Source organism: Salmo salar, chromosome ssa05 (assembly GCF_905237065.1).
Source record: "Salmo salar chromosome ssa05, Ssal_v3.1, whole genome shotgun sequence".
NCBI classification, from domain to species: Eukaryota; Metazoa; Chordata; class Actinopteri; order Salmoniformes; family Salmonidae; genus Salmo; species Salmo salar.
This window is the reverse complement of record NC_059446.1, coordinates 71,510,961-71,530,026: the sequence shown is the minus strand read 5'-3', so window position 1 is coordinate 71,530,026 and position 19,066 is coordinate 71,510,961. Positions and strand designations below refer to the sequence as shown.

At 45.2% G+C, this 19,066-nt stretch overlaps 1 protein-coding gene across 3 annotated transcripts in view; it reads left to right on the top strand.

Moving 5' to 3' along the window:
- The first annotated feature begins 1,106 nt into the window (after positions 1-1,106).
- LOC106576393 (Ets2 repressor factor like 3) overlaps positions 1,107-19,066 on the top strand; it is a 74,270-nt gene continuing 56,310 nt past the window's right edge. For 2 of the 3 annotated variants that reach the window (XM_045718727.1, XM_045718726.1), the window contains exon 1: positions 1,107-1,772. In XM_045718727.1, coding sequence (XP_045574683.1) covers positions 1,751-1,772 — 22 coding nt within the window. In that variant the 5' untranslated portion in view covers positions 1,107-1,750. Of the gene's footprint in view, positions 1,773-16,610; positions 16,809-19,066 lie in introns of those variants that run through there. The other variant, XM_045718728.1, reaches the window with a different exon arrangement.

Here is a 19,066-nt window from a genome sequence, read left to right as displayed (position 1 = left end):
GAGAGAGACAGAAAGAGAAAGAGGGGGGCAAGAAAACAATGCTGTGGCTAATGTTCCACTAAATGTGGTTGACAGGGACTACTGGCGTGGGAAAACACAAGGCTGGCCCTTCTGCTCAGGAAGAGACAGGACGGGATGGTGCTCGCTGTTTCCTGGATTTGGGAATGCTGCGTCCCAGATAGAACCTCTCTCCCAGCTCTCTGATGCTTATCTGGGAAAACAGAGTGAGTTCCTGCCCTCCTGAAGAATAGCTAGTGGAGGACAGAGAGATCCTGTTTGTAAATCACACCATGGGAAGAGGGCTTGTTAAATGTGTTTTACACAGCAGTGTTATCCTGTTGATGTCCCTGCGCATTGGTCTATGTCACACACACACAGTAGATGACCCTTTACTGTGCTGTTCTTATGAGCAGCTGGGGTTGTACATAGGGCTCATGAGACACACTTCACCTGCCATGTATGATGCCACCTCTCTCACATGCACATGTTGACAATGTGACAGTTCTGCATCAGTGCCACAGACTAGTGCCTGAGTGACAGGACACCAGGTTGTATATTTGCAATACTTTCTCCTAACTAGCTGATGACAAATATAGCGAGCTGGCGCCATGCATGTAGGCCATGAAGCTGGACATTTCATAAGGTGATATATCTTATATTTCGGATATGATCGTCTCTCGGTTTCAGAGGCAGCCCCACATGGTGTTCAATGGAAGGCCTACGCTTTCTAAAAGGTCTGAGACGGCAGGTGGCCAGGGACTATCCCATCACTGCCACCAAATGCAGCAGGGAGGTGTAGTAGACAATGTGAAATAGAGGGGGAAGTCTGTATAAATGTGGTTTAGTTCCTGTTGCAATATGCTCAGAGTCTAGTGTTATAATGCCTTGTGCATTTGTACAGTGGTTTAATAATCTGGCCACATCAATAGATACAATTACCATGAAATGAAAAGAGATAATTAGAAGAAAGTACCTGCGATTGACGTAAAAGGACGTGATGACGGCCTAGAATCGTAGGACGCGGATATGATGTCACCACGGCAGTGTCGCTGTGGCGGTCTCTATGGCGACGCCGCAGCAGTGACGCCACCCTGGCTCGTGGTGAGTGGGTGTGACCCGCCCCTTAGAGCCCCCCTCTCCCTCTCCGTGTGGGCGGCCCGGTGAGGAGAGAGCGAAACACGACACCCGAGAGAGAGGAACCGGGGGGAGGAGAAAGAGTAGCCACAGAGTACAGAATGTTAGTGAGTGGAGGAAGAAAGAAAGTCTAAAGAGAGGCCGACTGCTATTCTACAGAACGGTTATTTTAGCGACGATATGTCAAACAACGGGGAAGATGCGATTGAGATGGAGTAAACAACTCGACAGTTCGTGAAAGTATATGCAAACAAGGAAAGAAGGGTTTTCGGTTCGTGTGCTTGTCGGGACGGTTGACCGTGTTCCGCTGCACCTCGAACAGGACAAGCCCAAGTTGCCGTGGGACAAACAGCAGTGAGCTACATCAACTGAATGCGATTCGGGAAAGTAACGTTACCTCGATCGCTACAGTTGGGGAAGGGTGTATTGGGAAAGAAAGTGGAAGCAAAGGGGCCCGCGAGTGGAGCAACGGTGGAAAGTTTAACGTTAGCTTGTTCCTCCCTCGTTTTTCCAATCCGAACCAAAGGAAGAGCTCAGACTTTTCCTTCCACAAACGCTACTGACTTGAGATCCATCAAGCTCGCTAGCTAACGTTAACTAGCTTGCAACACTCAAAATGAAAACCCCCGGAGATTCGGGTAAGTTTGTGCAAAACACAAGTCGACCACTTTTGTCTGGATGAACTTGATCATGAACTTGCTGGTTGTCTTCGCCTGTTTTTCGGTCTGTTGTCAATTATTAAGTGGTGAACAAAAGTCATAAGTTGTTAAATACATTTAACTAACTGGTTAGCTTGCTAACATTAGCCGTGTATTTGACAGTTAGCTAGCTGACGTGAGTTCATTGCATTGTAGCTATACAGTATTCAACACGTTCTCCAGTTATGTTGGATATGTTGATACATTGTAGCTATACAGTATTCAACACGTTCTCCAGTTATGTTGGATATGTTGATACATTGTAGCTATACAGTATTCAACACGTTCTCCAGTTATGTTGGATATGTTGATACATTGTAGCTATACAGTGTTCAACACGTTCTCCAGTTATGTTGGATATGTTGATACATTGTAGCTATACAGTATTCAACACGTTCTCCAGTTATGTTGGATATGTTGATACATTGTAGCTATACAGTATTCAACACGTTCTCCAGTTATGTTGGATATGTTGATACATTGTAGCTATACAGTATTCAACACGTTCTCCAGTTATGTTGGATATGTTGATACATTGTAGCTATACAGTATTCAACACGTTCTCCAGTTATGTTGGATATGTTGATACAACTGAAGTTGATGCAAAAGTGTTGTTTATACTTACTGTGTCTAGTTTGCTGGAAATATATCAATGTGGATTGATTGTCGACCTGTTGATGTGGCTGACGTTGAGTTGCTTTAGTCGAATTTAGCGAGACATTCAAAATGGAAGCTTTTGCAAGCGGACATCCACTTTTTAATGCTCGAGTTGTAGTTAATCATATGAACCAGACACTTTATGGAAGATTAGACCTAGCTACCGGGGTTGTTTAAGCGTTTTGTCAAATTTGATCATTTACAGGGTTCTGCTTGTTTGTCATCCTATGCATCCCGTCAAGTTTGTATTTCTCCGCTGTTTGGTCGAATGGGCTTTTACATATGTGGCCACATTTAGCCACCGTCAGGATCTATTTTATCAGAAACAAATGTTGTTTTATGTACGACCCTGTCATAATCGGAATCAGATTAATTCGTGCTTTGTTTGTATCGTGCTTCAATAAGTTCTGCAAAGTACCTGTGCACGGACCCAGCGGTGGCATGTTGCGGAGTCCATGTTGGGATTCCCCCTCACCCGTTCGTAAAAAGTCTCTGGCCAAATTTCCGAAGCTTCTTAAATCGGCCCAATTCACTCTTAATTCACCGTTCAGATTAAGTTGTCATTCGCACAATACATAGATTTAGTTAGACCCGGGAAAATGCAAGTGAATATTTTTTGTTGGTTTACTTTGTGGACGCCATGCTTGGTTAGTTATGAAGGCCGCTGAGCTAGAGAGACGGGTGAAAGTTTCAATGGAGAGGGACTGTGTCACTTTCGAAGGAGGCAATGTTGAATCCCAAAGCGTTAGAATAAATCCTGCCGTTTCTCATATGCTTGCAGTTTACAGTAACGCTTTAGGCATATTTCTAGCAATTAAACGTTTCATCTCGCTTTCACTTTAGTTCTGATCAGTAATGTAGGCAGAAATGGCTGGGGCTGAGTAAAAGTGACTGGGCCGCTGACAAAACAGACCAGCTATCTGAGTCCGACAGTAAACAATGAAATACATAGCATCATAGGTGGCGCTTGAGTTTCATGTTTGGGGAAGCAGCTCAGCCCTAGTTAGAGGATCCGGTGAATTGTTTTAGCCTTTTATAAACACATTTCATGCAATTCTACAACACTTTACATGTCTGGAGACATTATCAGAATCTTTAATAGCCTACTACAAAAATGACAGGTTAGTCCTACGCTACTCTGTTGACACTGGCTAACTGAGATCAATAAAATCAACCTTGTCTTCAATGTAACCATGTAATCTAGGCCTACGAAAAGGGGAGACACATTGTACAATATGACGTCCATCAACAATTGAGGAGGAAATTATTGTCCCAAACTTTCCAGTGGCACTGACTCGCCCAATGATAAAGACGGTGAATATGCGCACTCACCAGAGATATGGTCGACGCTCTCCGCTACTGCCAAGAGATTAGTCCTGGTGTATCCTACTAATGGGAATAAACTATACTACACACTTAAATCATTTGGAATATATGTGACTTTTGTAATATTGCCTATAGATGCGTCTCACTGACAGCCGCAACTCGACATCAGCTATTTCATATTTGCCACATTGCGGACTTCTCAACTGTAGGCTATGCTTGTTATTTACCATGTAATTGAGATGTTACCAAATTAGGCTCGATCCCAGGAACTCCCTACTACACATTTAACTTTTCTGAATATCAGGAGACAACACAACCAACAAATCAAGTTCATTTAAAAATCTCTATATTTTAAGCCAGCCTGATTGGGTGAGCAAGTATTACATCTGGCAGGGGAGTCACCTCTGGTAATTACATTTGACATTTTAGTCATTTAGCAGACGCTCTTATACAGAGCGACTTACAGTAGTGAATGCATACATTTCATACAATTTCATTTCATGCATTTTTTTTTTGTACTGGCCCCGTGGGAATCGAACCCACAACCCTGGCGTTGCACACACCATGCTGGCGTTGCACACACCATGCTCTACCAACTGAGCCACAGGGAAGGCTATATTATGCTAGCACCCCCCACCAGTAAGCCTGTAGCTTACAGATCACTGGCTGGGAAACCGTTTTATGGAAATCATCAAAGGTGTAGAGACCATTGCATTGTTACATTTGTTTCTTTTTTAAAACACATGCCTGCACAATAATGTATGAACTACACCACCAGTCTATCTACACTATCCATCACGGCTTGGCTTCTTTAACGTGTCGGGACGACTGCACCCTTCACTTCATTCACACCCACCGACCTACGTAATTCCCATGTTAATGCATCTGTCCACTCCGCACTGACTCAATCACTGTACAAACACTACCACTCCAACTGAAACAAATGAATGAGAATTGGCCTTGACTGCATCGCATTGTTTTTACTCAAGAGCGGAAGTGAACTGTAGTTGGACTCCGGCCTTGCGGCTTTCCCATAGTGCGACGCCTGACTTCACGGTGTCTGTGTGAATGGCCCGTGTCTATCTGGTGCAGGTGGGTTTGTACTGTACGGCATCGGAAGAGGAAGTGGTCAGAGTTTGTACATCTCTGCTGTGCGTTAGATTAGTATCATTTCACTCTCAGCGGCACACTTTCATATTCAAAGTGACTGGTAATCATGTCATCCCTGACTGGTTCATCTTAGATGTTGTGTAGGCCTATAGTCAAGTAGTATGAGCAAAATCTCCTGTCTAATTAGTGAAGAAGTTTAGCATGTTTTGTTTTTGCACTTGTTCCAAAGATGTTTTTATTTATTTATTTGACCTTTATTTAACCAGGTAGGCCAGTTGAGAACAAGTTCTCATTTACAACTGCGACCTGGCCAAGATAAAGCAAAGCAGTGCGACACAAACAACAGAGTTACACATGGAATAAACAAACATACAGCCAATAATACAATAGAAAAAGTCTATATACAATGTGTGCAAATGAGGTAGGATAAAGGAGGTAAGGCAATAAATAGGCCATAGTGGCTAAATAATTACAATATCAATATAGCAATTAAACACTGGAGTGATAGATGTGCAAGTAGACATACTGGGGTGCCAATGAGCAAAATAAATAACAGCATGGGGATGAGGTAGTTGGATGGGCTACTTACAGATGAGCTATGTACAGGTGCAGTGATCGGTGAGCTGCTCTGACAGCTGGTGCTTAAAGCTAGTGAGGGAGATATGAGTGTTGTTTTGAGATGTAACGTGATATTGGCCTAATGTGACAGAAGATCAGAGATGGCTGGGTGGTATGATCAACTCAAGCTAATCATAAATATGCTCTGTATCAAGCATGCAACAAATGTGGCTCCAGTCAATCTGTCAGCTGGTTTGTAGCCTGAGGCCTATCAAAGGTGAACAACCGTGAACGATGACACTGTAAAAAGAAGCCATGATTATATGGGGATTCCAAATAGGTCAAACAGTGACCATCAAGCTCGCTAGTTAAGTCAGCTCATTCCTGAAATTCCAGCATAAGTTTGTTCCTGCTCTCTCTTGCATGTTGTGAAGCACATTACTAACCAACTTCCCCCATACATACAGCATCCATCAGGAAGCTCAGTCACACATTACTAACCAACTTCCCCCATACATACAGCATCCATCAGGAAGCTCAGTCACACATTACTAACCAACTTCCCCCATACATACAGCATCCATCAGGAAGCTCAGTCACACATTACTAACCAACTTCCCCCATACATACAGCATCCATCAGGAAGCTCAGTCACACATTACTAACCAACTTCCCCCATACATACAGCATCCATCAGGAAGCTCAGTCACACATTACTAACCAACTTCCCCCATACATACAGCATCCATCAGGAAGCTCAGTCACACATTTAATGCCAACTCTGCATATTATTTATTTCACTACAACAAAGGCTATGCCTGACATCACAGGGACTTGAGATGAAGCAGGCCTCTCTTATCTTATGGGGGTGATCTCTCCCAAGAATAATGTGGTTATTTTGTTTTGTGTACAACACAACAGTGATGCCTGTTCTGTAGTGGCTCTGTGGCTTATATACAGCCATGCCTGTTCTGTAGTGGCTCTGTGGCTTATATACAGCCATGCCTGTTCTGTAGTGGCTCTGTGGCTTATATACAGCCATGCCTGTTCTGTAGTGGCTCTGTGGCTTATATACAGCCATGCCTGTTCTGTAGTGGCTCTGTGGCTTATATACAGCCATGCCTGTTCTGTAGTGGCTCTGTGGCTTATATACAGCCATGCCTGTTCTGTAGTGGCTCTGTGGCTTATATACAGCCATGCCTGTTCTGTAGTGGCTCTGTGGCTTATATACAGCCATGCCTGTTCTGTAGTGGCTCTGTGGCTTATATACAGCCATGCCTGTTCTGTAGTGCCTGACGGACAGACTGTGTGAGCCCCATGGCTTCTGCTCTCCTCTCTAACCTCCACCCCTTCCCTTTCTGGCACATTCCAGTACACTCCTACCCCAGAGAAACAGCCCTGAGGAGGGGGGCCGATGACTTCACCACGTCCCACCACAAGTGGCGCTTTTACTAGTGTGTGTGTTTGGTTGCACTTTTACTAGTGTGTGTGTACCCAAGACTAGAGTGTGTATGTGTTGGATGTGTGTATACCAGAGCGAGGGTGTTTGAGCGGTGTCATGTACACGTGTATAAAGTATGTGTGCAAGTCCCACTCCTTCGCTGTCTTAACCGTGTTGACAAACACAGTTGAGCTTTAACCGAGGCATTATCTAACCACAAATCTGCCCTAATAATAGACTTAAATAGTCACATTATTATAAGGCTTTAATCCCAGCAGGCCTTTATCTCTCCATCTACCACTCACTCTCTCTCCAGTTCTCCTGTTGCTGTGCTCTGTAGGCCTGGTTAGGAGTTTTAACCCTTAACAACACCTCTCCACTCATTACAATCTATGTGCATTGCCAGAATGAGAATGTTATAAATAGGATATAGCAATATTGGATAGCAATCTAATAGTTTGTAGATAGAGATGATTTGTTCTGTAAGCTTCTTTATTTATGGATCTGTCTCTCTGTTCTATGAGACAGGACACTGCCTGCTCGCTATGTGTCTAATGTTACCAGACACTAACCTGTTGATGCTGGGATTTCTTTCTATCCTGAGTCATCAGGAATTACTGTTTTTATTCAGGCTTGAAAATCAGGAACTCTGTCAGGAATATAGCATAACTGTTTTATCTTTATAATGGAAATGGTCAAATAGTCTTATTTCCTGATTTTTAATGAGTGCCAATCACTTGTATCCTCCTAACAATTGATGATAGTGTTTGGTAAATTGATTTAGCACAAATTACATTATCTGAGAGGTTACAGTAGGTCAACTGATCTGAAATCAGGCTTTGTCCTTGGTTAGCTATTACGACTAGAAAGAATAGAACCAACATGACACAGGAAGACAGGTCCTGGTCCTGTTGGTAAGGCACCGTATCACCAGCCTGGGGTTGGAAATGAGATCAAGGGTGGTGATAATGATTAGGTACCAGTAATAGAGGTCGACCGATTATGATTTTTCAACTCCAATGCCGATTATTGGAGGACCAAAAAAAAACCGATACCGATTAATCGGCCGATTAAAAAAAAAACAAAAAAAACATTTGTTTATTTTATTTGTATTTCATATACCTTTGACTATTGGATGTTCTTATAGGCACTTTAGTATTGCCAGTGTAACAGTATAGCTTCCGTCCCTCTCCTCACTCCTACCTGGGCTCGAACCAGTAACACATCGACAACAGCCACCCTCGAAGCAGCGTTACCCATGTAGAGCAAGGGGAACAACCACTCCCAAGTCTCAGAGCGAGTGACGTTTGAAACGGTATTAGCGCGCACCCGGCTAACTAGCTAGCCATTTCATATCGGTTACACCAGCCTAATCTTGGGAGTTGACAGGCTTGAAGTCATAAACAGCGCAATGCATTGCGAAGAGCTTCTGGCAAAACGCACGAAAGTGCTATTTTGAATGAATGCTTACGAGCCTGCTGGTGCCTACCATCGCTCAGTCAGACTGCTCTATCAAATCATAGACTTAATTATAACATAATAACTCACAGAAACATGAGCCTTAGGTCATTAATATGGTCGAATCCGGAAACTATCACGTTTATTCTTTCAGTGAAATACGGAACCGTTCCGTATTTTACCTAACGGGTGGCATCCCTAAGTCTAAATGTTCCTGTTACATTGCACAACCTTCAATGTTATGTCATAATTACGTAAAATTCTGGCAAATTAGTTCGCAACGAGCCAGGCGGCCCAAACTGTTGCATATACCCTGACTCTGCGTGCAATGAACGGAAGAGAAGTGACACAATTTCACATGGTTAATATTGCCTGCTAACCTGGATTTCTTTAGCTAAATATGCCGGTTTAAAAATATATACTTCTGTGTATTGATTTTAAGAAAGGCATTGATGTTTATGGTTAGGTACAGTCGTGCAACGATTGTGCTTTTTTCGCAAATGCGCTTTTGTTAAATCATCCCTGTTTGGCCAAGTCGGCTGTCTTTGTTAGGAAGAAATAGCCTTCACAGTTCGCAACGAGTCAGGCGGCCCAAACTGCTGCATATACCCTAACTCTGTTGCAGAGGTGACACATTTTCCCTAGTTAAAATAAATTCATGTTAGCAGGCAATATTAACTAAATATGCAGGTTTAAAAATATATACTTGTGTATTGATTTTAAGAAAGACATTAATGTGTATGGTTAGGTACAAGTTGGAGCAACGACAGTCCTTTTTCGCGAATGCGCACCGCATCGATTATATGCAACGCAGGACAGGCTGGATTAGCTAGTAATATCATCAACCATGTGGAGTTAACTAGTGATTATGATTGATAGATTTTTATAAGATAAGTTTAATGCTAGCTAGCAACTTACCTTGGCTTCTTACGGCATTCGCGTAACAGGCAGGCTCCTCGTGGAGTGTAATGTAAAGCAGGTGGTTAGAGCATTGGACTAGTTAACAGTAAGGTTGCATCCCCACGCTGACAAGGTAAAAATCTGTCATTCTGCCCCTGAACAAGGCAGTTAACCCACCGTTCCTAGGCCGTCATTGAAAATAAGAATGTGTTCTTACCTGACTTGCCTAGTTAAAAAATATTTATATAAAAAATAAAAATCGGTGGCCAAAAATACCGATTACTGATTGTTATGAAAACTTGAAATCGGCCCTAATTAATCGGCCATTCCGATTAATCGGTCGACCTCTAACCAGTAATATGACTACTACTGACCCAGGGATGCAATGGGTTAGTAGTAGTCAGTCACTTTCTCCACAGTGACAGGGCAGGCAGGAGGAAGGCTGGGGTCTGGGTGTGAATCACACACACACACACACACACACACACACACACACACACACACACACACACACACACACACACACACACAGTGATCTGGTGTTGCTGTGTTTATATGGGGACGCTTCATATTTAGTTTCCTTCTCCCTCAACCCCTCTCCGGTTCCTTCTCTTCTCCCCCATCTCTGGTCTGGTGTGTGTGTGGCTGGTGAGATCTCTGTCTCTGGAGTGGCCATTGTGTGTGTGTGTGTGTGCGTTGTCTGTGTGTAAATGAGGATATTGTGTGTGGGGTTAGTGGGACCTCTCATTGTACTCATAATGAAGCGGTGCAGCTCAGGGGTTGGAGGCTGCTTGACAAGAGGAGAGACTGTCCCTCGCTCTGTCCCTCGCTCTGTCCGAACACCTGTACTTGCGTTCTAAATAATAGATATTTTGTGTATGCGAAAATAGTTTTGACAATATCGCAATATTTTGCGCAGGTTGGTAGTACCTGCACCAAAACTCCAGTGTCATTCTTCATAGCTTGTTCTCAGACTTCTTTTATAGATGGAGCCAATTTGATTTTTAGCACTTTTATTTCCATGATTGATCAAAACTCGTTTTTTCATGGCTCTCTCTGTGCGTCTGGAGCAGACATATGGTGAGCAATATGTTTGGAACATCGAATTGCAATACATATCGTATCAGCACCTACATTTTGTGATAATATCGTATCGTGAGGTCCCTGGCAATTTCCAGCCCTACTCTGCCCTTGACTGGCCCTCATAAATCTTTACCCTTGCCCACTTGATGGTGTGTGGTCGACTCTCACGGTCCATTTCCCCTACATTAGACCTAGTCTATAGAGCGCTACAGGTTGTTGGTGGTTCAAACAGCTGTGTGTGGTCAGAGCCAGAGAGAAACAGGAGGGATTTGCTCCATTTAAACTGCACTGTAATTGTCTTTTATCAGCCTAACCGTGCCTTCGGGATCTGTTGGTGTGTGTGTGTGTGTGTTATCTACTTACACAGACTGGTATAAGTTGGGCCCAGTTTTCCAGTGGTCCAATAGGCCATAGCCCCATACTGACCGTTTGGTGTCATGGTCCCAGTATTGGCTACTAGGATGGAGAAGGTCATGGATTAGAAATAATTTACTAAGGATTGATATCGGTGGAGGATGCAGTGACCACAGGTAATGGTGTAGTCTGTAACAGTCATGACAAGTGTGTTCTGCACCATAATCTCTGCACCATAATCTTGTCACCATAAACAGCTTTTTATGGGAAGTCCTGGACCTCCCACATTCCTGCTTTAGTAAGTTAATAGTTGCCGTCTGTGCTGCATTTCACACTGGAGGAAAACACAACCCTCTCTCACATAGACAGACAGACAGAGTGTCTCTATCTCACACACAGCGAGAGAGAGAGAGAGAGGGGCTATCATCTCAGGTGCTGTTCTGTCTGGTTCAGTGGAACTAAGAAGGGTGTGGCAAGCTGCCTGGGTAGACCTGCATCGGGTACTCAGCTGTGTGTGGGTGTGTAATATAATATCGCTATTTTACAGAGCCAACTTGTTACAAAGGTGTGGTGACTCTGTATTATATATGAGACACAAAGTGTGTGAGAGAGTGTTTATTCATCTGACAGAGAGGCCATGTGTGTTATTTGTTAGTGTGTGTGTCTAGTGTATCGCTGCGCCTTTCTCCTCACAGCACTGGCGGTGCCACTGAAACTGATCTGAGCTTGACGCCAGACACACACACACACACACACACACACACACACACACACACACACACACACACACACACCTGCGGAGATCAGATAACCGTGATCCCTGGCTCACCATCAGCTCCTCTAAATACCTCTGCTGCTCCATCCAGCCTCACATCACACCACCCACGACCCTGACCCAGCCTCACATCACACATTACACCACCCACGACCCTGACCCAGCCTCACATCACACATTACACCACCCACGACCCTGACCCAGCCTCACATCACACATTACACCACCCACGACCCTGACCCAGCCTCACATCACACATTACACCACCCACGACCCTGACCCAGCCTCACATCACACCACACATTACACCACCCACGACCCTGACCCAGCCTCACATCACACACTACACCACCCACGACCCTGACCCAGCCTCACATCACACATTACACCACCCACGACCCTGACCCGGCCTCACATCACACATTACACCACCCACGACCCTGACCCAGCCTCACATCACACATTACACCACCCACAACCCTGACCCAGCCTCACATCACATAACACCACCCACGACCCTGACCCGGCCTCCTATCACACATTACACCACCCACGACCCTGCACAGACCTGGGTTGACCCTGACCCAGCCGGAATCACCAAACACACACACATACTCCTAATCCTAACCTGTGGTGGTGTTTGTTTCCATTTATAGCACGGTGTAACTCACACTGATAATCTACCAGATTAACCTTGAGGTTTTGGTCACTTTGAGGGTATCACACCTTAAGACCCCCATGTGGACTGATCCTTCCCGTAAGACCCCCATGTGGACTGATCCTTCCCGTAAGACCCCCATGTGGACTGATCCTTCCCGTAAGACCCCCATGTGGACTGATCCTTCCCGTAAGACCCCCATGTGGACTGATCCTTCCCGTAAGACCCCCATGTGGACTGATCCTTCCCGTAAGACCCCCATGTGGACTGATCCTTCCCGTAAGACCCCCATGTGGACTGATCCTTCCCGTAAGACCCCCATGTGGACTGATCCTTCCCGTAAGACCCCCATGTGGACTGATCCTTCCCGTAAGACCCCCATGTGGACTGATCCTTCCCGTAAGACCCCCATGTGGACTGATCCTTCCCGTAAGACCCCCATGTGGACTGATCCTTCCCGTAAGACCCCCATGTGGACTGATCCTTCCCGTAAGACCCCCATGTGGACTGATCCTTCCCGTAAGACCCCCATGTGGACTGATCCTTCCCGTAAGACCCCCATGTGGACTGATCCTTCCCGTAAGACCCCCATGTGGACTGATCCTTCCCGTAAGACCCCCATGTGGACTGATCCTTCCCGTAAGACCCCCATGTGGACTGATCCTTCCCGTAAGACCCCCATGTGGACTGATCCTTCCCGTAAGACCCCCATGTGGACTGATCCTTCCCGTAAGACCCCCATGTGGACTGATCCTTCCCGTAAGACCCCCATGTGGACTGATCCTTCCCGTAAGACCCCCATGTGGACTGATCCTTCCCGTAAGACCCCCATGTGGACTGATCCTTACTCAGTCCCTCCAGGATTTCAGTTTTTTTGCGTGATTTCTGCTTCCCAAAATACTTGATTTAGCGGCAGCTTTTATGAAATTCTGCTATACATTTTGTGATGTTTTTTTTTCACACGTTAATTTCATATAAAGCAATAAGTCATATGTGCTCAGTTTTAGGATGATTTTAAGCAGAATACATAATACACAAACTATTACAAACATCTAAAGTGCTCACTTCTGTTTATTTTCCTGAACCAACAGCTCTGTCATAATCCACTCACACATTCACTCACACACCTCTCCTCTCCATCAGGCTTGGGGCTTGTTGTCAACACGAGATGCACCTCCCATTCCTACTCACTCTCTCCCTCTCTCTCTTAAAAAAACAAATAGATTCAATGCGAATCAATCACTTTCAATTTGAGGATCAACATTTCTTTCTAATCAGTTGTCTTAATTCTTGATTGTGATTTTTTTCTGAAAGGGTCGTAAGGGAGATAAAGAACAGAAAATGTAAAAATAGAGTTGTGGTTGATAGGTACTATTCCATTTCCAAAACATCCAGAACCATTGTGCTTTCGTGATTCGTTGTAAGTTTTACAGAGAGTTGAAAACGGCAAAGCTGACAAATTGCACTCAGTGTTTTGAGCAGCGCTCTCCCTGGACAGACTGGGGAGAGCAGAGGGCCGACCACCCTACTAAAGCCAAGGTTAGCGGAGTAAAAGTTTGAGTAAAACGCCACTCACCGTGATTCTTTCAGCGTTTGCCACAGTCTTCCCTGCTACCACTGTAGTCATGGTGATCTGCCACTACTGTGGGAACTGTTCTGACATTCTCATATTCTTTGCTGATTCGAAGTGACTGTTGATTGTCGACTTTCTCTAGTTTTCAGAAACATTTAGAAATTGTTTCGCACTGTCGTTAGCTATTATTTTTGTTGGCAAATGAGATTGATTTCTGTTCGTTGTATTGCCTGTCAGCCATCAACAATCACCCATCATCTTCACACGTGAATACGCTGACAGGCCAGGAGGAAAACCATTTTCCAAACGGCCCAATCCAAAATTACGAACACGCTTTTGATTGGACCCTTTTATGCGCTAAAAGTGCGGGAATTGGTCAAAATTGCGAGCTCTCGCATAATATGCGCTGATTGGTTTATTTTTGCATTGAATTATGCAATCCCGAAGATCCCATTTAGCTGTTGTGCAGACATTATGACCTAGCCTGATTTTGGTGTACAGGAGTGTGGAGAATGAGGTGTGTGACTTTGATAATTTAGCGGTGTACAGAAATGAACTGTGGAAAGTGAGGTGCCGTGTTAGGATGTCCTCCTCCTCACCAGGCTTACACTGGGCTGCTAACCCATAATATGACACTCACCCTCTATCTCAAAGCCTGGCTGTAGAATGGGAGGAGGACTGGAATACTTCAGCCTATTTTTATCTGGGAATCTGTCTCTGCTTGGGAGAGGGAGAGGACAGATATCTAATTCTAGAGGATGGGAAGTCACAAAAAGACTACTGTGCCATTTGCACCTCGTTGTTACTTTCTGTGTGTGTGTGTGTGTGTGTGTGTGTGTGTGTGTGTGTGTGTGTGGTCGGCTGTTGAGTATTCAAATGCCATCTGGTGCCACCTAAAACTTTCTCTCCAACCGCCTGTTACCCTCCTCTCTCTCTCTCCCTCCTCTCTCTCTCTCCCTCTCTCTCCTCCACCTCTCCTCTCTCTCTCTCTCCTCTCCTAGTCAGGAATGTGAGATCACGTTTGAAGAGTTTTTCTTTTCAACCTCTCCCTCTGCTCTCTCTCTCTCTCTCTCTCTCTCTCTCTTTCCCCGCTGTCGGTCTTTTGTGTTTTCTCCTCCCTCTCTCCTTGTGTAGACCTGTCCCGTCCTCTATGTACCTGCGTCATTGTTCATTTTGAACTTTGAGCCAATTTATCTCAAGTAAGCATGTGGTTTCTCTCGTGTGTGTGTGTGTGTGTGTGTGTGTGTGTGTGTGTGTGTGTGTGTGTGTGTGTGTGTGTGTGTGTGTGTGTGTGTGTGTGTGTGTGTGTGTGTGTGTGTGTGTGTGTGTGTGTGTGTGTGTGTGTGTGTGTGTGTGTGTGTTGCTTAGGGGAACCTGTGTGTGTGAGTCACTACTACTGGCCAAGCAGTGTATTTGAGATATGTGTGTATTACTAGGTAGGGCCTTTAGTATGAAAGCCCTGTGAAAAGTATGTGTGTGAGAGAGAGCCCGGGGGGGGGTTCAGCTCAGAGTTCTCTCACAAAACAACACATTTATGAAGGGATCAAACCAGCCACATGTAGAGAATGATAATCTACTGTAGTCAGCATTAAACCAGCTTGCATTCTTTCAGTGTTAATGTGTGTGAAGGTGAACACCTGTCTGTCTGTTTAAATATCACCATGCTGTGTGTGTGTGTGTGTGTGTGTGTGTGTGTGTGTGTGTGTGTGTGTGTGTGTGTGTGTGTGTGTGTGTGTGTGTGTGTGTGTAAGTGGAAAGAGGACATCCTCTGTCTTTTATCAGCTGTGATTGGTTGATCTAATTTGCTCCTTGTGGCTGGCCTGTGGCTGACCTAAGCACTGTCCTTTGTACACCAGAATCACACACACACAGTGAATCCCTGGTTTCTGTCTGAAATCATAGCTACTTAGCTAGCATGTTATTTTGGATGAAAACATCATCATGGCTGCTCTGGCCTTGGTCTGTTCTATTGATGAAAGTAATGGATAGAATGTGTGTTTTTCAGTGAGAGTGCATGGGGTTGTTGGTGTAGGAGAGAGTTGATGTGTGTGAAGGTCTCTGAGGAGTGAAACCTTTTAAAACAGAGAATAACTGGCCCCTCCATCCTCTCTTCTCCTCCACCTCTCTGTCACCCATCCCATGGTGGAATACCCCAGTGACAGATCCTCTTCCATTACCTCTCTCTCCCTCACCTCCATCTACCCCTCTTTTTTCACTGCAACTCTCCCGGTCCCCTTCTCCTTTCACTCCATCCATTTTTCTTGCTTTTTTCTCCCCTCACTCTCACTCTCTCTCCCCCATTCCCTTCAGCTGGCGTGTGTCAGACGGAGCAGTGCAGACCTGTTGTTGGGCTTGTGTTGCTGTAAGGACACAGGTGCTGAATTACTGTGTGGTTAGCATCACTGTGTGGTTAGCATCGCTGTGTGGTTAGCATCGCTGTGTGGTTAGCATCGCTGTGTGGTTAGCATCGCTGTGTGGTTAGCATCACTGTGTGGTTAGCATCACTGTGTGGTTAGCATCGCTGTGTGGTTAGCATCACTGTGTGGTTAGCATCACTGTGTGGTTAGCATCACTATGTGGTTAGCATCACTGTGTGGTTAGCATCACTGTGTGGTTAGCATCACTGTGTGGTTAGCATTACTGTGTGGTTAGCATCACTGTGTGGTTAGCATCACTGTGTGGTTAGCATCACTGTGTGGTTAGCATTACTGTGTGGTTAGCATCACTGTGTGGAAACAACCTGTAGTTTACTGGTGTTTGTCTGTCTGATCTGTATCAACTCGGATTAGGGGCGCCACACCATGCAGGACACACACACACACATACACACACACACACACACACACACACACACACACACACACACACACACACACACACACACGTTCATCCTGGATAGGTAGTCTCGTACAGGTTTTCATGGGTAGCTCTTTGCAGTCCATCATTAATCTATTTTTAGTTAGTCATCTTCCTGAAATGTTTATATGCAGTCATTTCTCTGAACTCTGTTTATGTCTCCTCCCAGGTGTGTGTGATGTGTGTTGGCCTGAGAGGGGTTGAATAATGCATAGATCATTGGAAAGGTATTTATAGGAAAGCAGAGTGATTTAAAGTTTAATGGCAGGCTTTACCATCAGTGCTGTACAGCATCATACACGCTCACTCTCTCGCTTCCGCACTCTCTCTCTCTCAATTGTTTGTCACTCTCTTTTCCTGTCTTCAGTATACTGGCTAGCCTGTCTCCTTCACTTCTCACATCTCTCCATCCCTGTCTTTACGTCTCTCCCTCTTTTCCCTGTCCGTTAGCTGTCCAGCCTGTCATATTGTCCTTTCTCTCTGTCAGATGAACAGCCTCTAGAGCTGTTAGCCATGTAAAGCCATTGATATTTAATGTGATGTGCTGGTCTCAACCATTCACTGGGCCGCTGAGGTCTGATCAGTGGAAGGTAGGCTGGAACTAGAATACTGAAAGAAGGTTCAGGACGACGCAATGCCTAGTACAGCGTCATACAGCGTCATACAGCGTCATACAGCTTCATACAGCTTCATACTGCCAAATGCTCAAAGCTGATTTGAAATATATTGTGATTCGCCCAATAAATCAAAGCAGTGTGTTTGGGTTTAATCTTGTGTTTAGGTGTGTCCCAAAAGGAATAGCGGTGACCCAATAGGTCCTGACCTGTTGTTGGGAAACACTCATCTGTTTCTCCATCCCTCTCTCCACGTTTTCTTCTCTGACAGTGTTCACTCCAGCCTTCCATACGCCTTTTCTTTTTCTCACTACCTGTCTTTCCCCTCTCTCCATCTCTCCCTCATGTTTACATTGCCCCACTACCTTCCTTTCTCCTCTCTCCATCTCCCCTCCTCTTGCTCTCTTTCCTCCCTCCCTCAAAACGTCCATCTCTCCCCACTTTCCCCTCTTCCTCGCTCTCTGCTGTTTACATCCTCCCCTCCTCTCACTGACTGGTGTTATAGGGGGACATCAGTTGTAAGCTCCTTGCCCAAATGGCCACTGACACACACACACACACACACACACACCGACACACACCGACACACACCGACACACACCGACACACAGAGAGAGCCCTGCTCTGGGTCACAATACTTTTATCCAGGGCCATTTTTAGCATCAGTCTGCTCTGTGATTACGCAACAACACGCGGGTGGGCCGACACACACAGACCCCAGACACAGTTTAACACACACACACACACACACACACACACACACACACACACACACACACACACACACACACTAGGGCTGTGCATTTTTCTCTTTCAAGATAATTGGTTCCGTATCCTGATACATGCGCTCCAATACGATACAGTAACAATACGTTTTAGTTTGATTAAAGAGTCATGGGAAATTATTCTTTGCACTAACATTTTGTCATATAAACACATTCATTTTCCATTCCAAATTAAAATCTGCTGCAGATGGAGTTCATGAGCTGGGCCTCTCTGAGCTGGGCCTCTCTGAGCTGGATCTGTCTGAGCTGGGCCTCTCTGAGCTGGATCTGTCTGAGCTGGATCTGTCTGAGCTGGATCTGTCTGAGCTGGGCCTCTCTGAGCTGGATCTGTCTGAGCTGGGCCTCTCTGAGCTGGGCCTCTCTGAGCTGGATCTGTCTGAGCTGGGCCTCTCTGAGCTGGGCCTCTCTGAGCTGGATCTGTCTGAGCTGGGCCTCTCTGAGCTGGGCCTCTCTGAGCTGGGCCTCTCTGAGCTGGATCTGTCTGAGCTGGGCCTCTCTGAGCTGGATCTGTCTGAGCTGGATCTGTCTGAGCTGGGCCTCTCTGAGCTGGGCCTCTCTGAGTGTGTGTGTGTGTGTGTGTGTGTGTGTGTGTGTGTGTGTGTGTGTGTGTGTGTGTGTGTGTGTGTGTGTGTGTGTGTGTGTGTGTGTGTGTGTGTGTGTGTGTGTGTGTGTGCGCACGTGTGCGTGCGTGGTGTATACTATGTAGTCACCTGATCTGACCCAAAAGAGACTAGGCATCTACTACCACTTTTGGTTCTGACATCACCATCACCCACTAATGAACTTGTCATGGTTGCACTTGTGTTTGAGCTAGTAATGTATCAATATTTATTGTTGAGAAATTATATATATATATGATATATGATTTTGACCGTTTGGATGTTTTTAGTGAGCTTCTTTTGTCCTCCTGCCTTGGCCATGTTGTTTGCCTCGTTATGAAATGATCATCTTTCCACAGTTTATCTAAAATGACCATGTACACTACGCTGATTGTTTAAACTGTTGCTGATGGTGAACCTGAACAATACAAATCAAATCCAGAGTAAGTCCTGTTCAGCAGGTATGATGACTTGTCTTCGGTAGCTC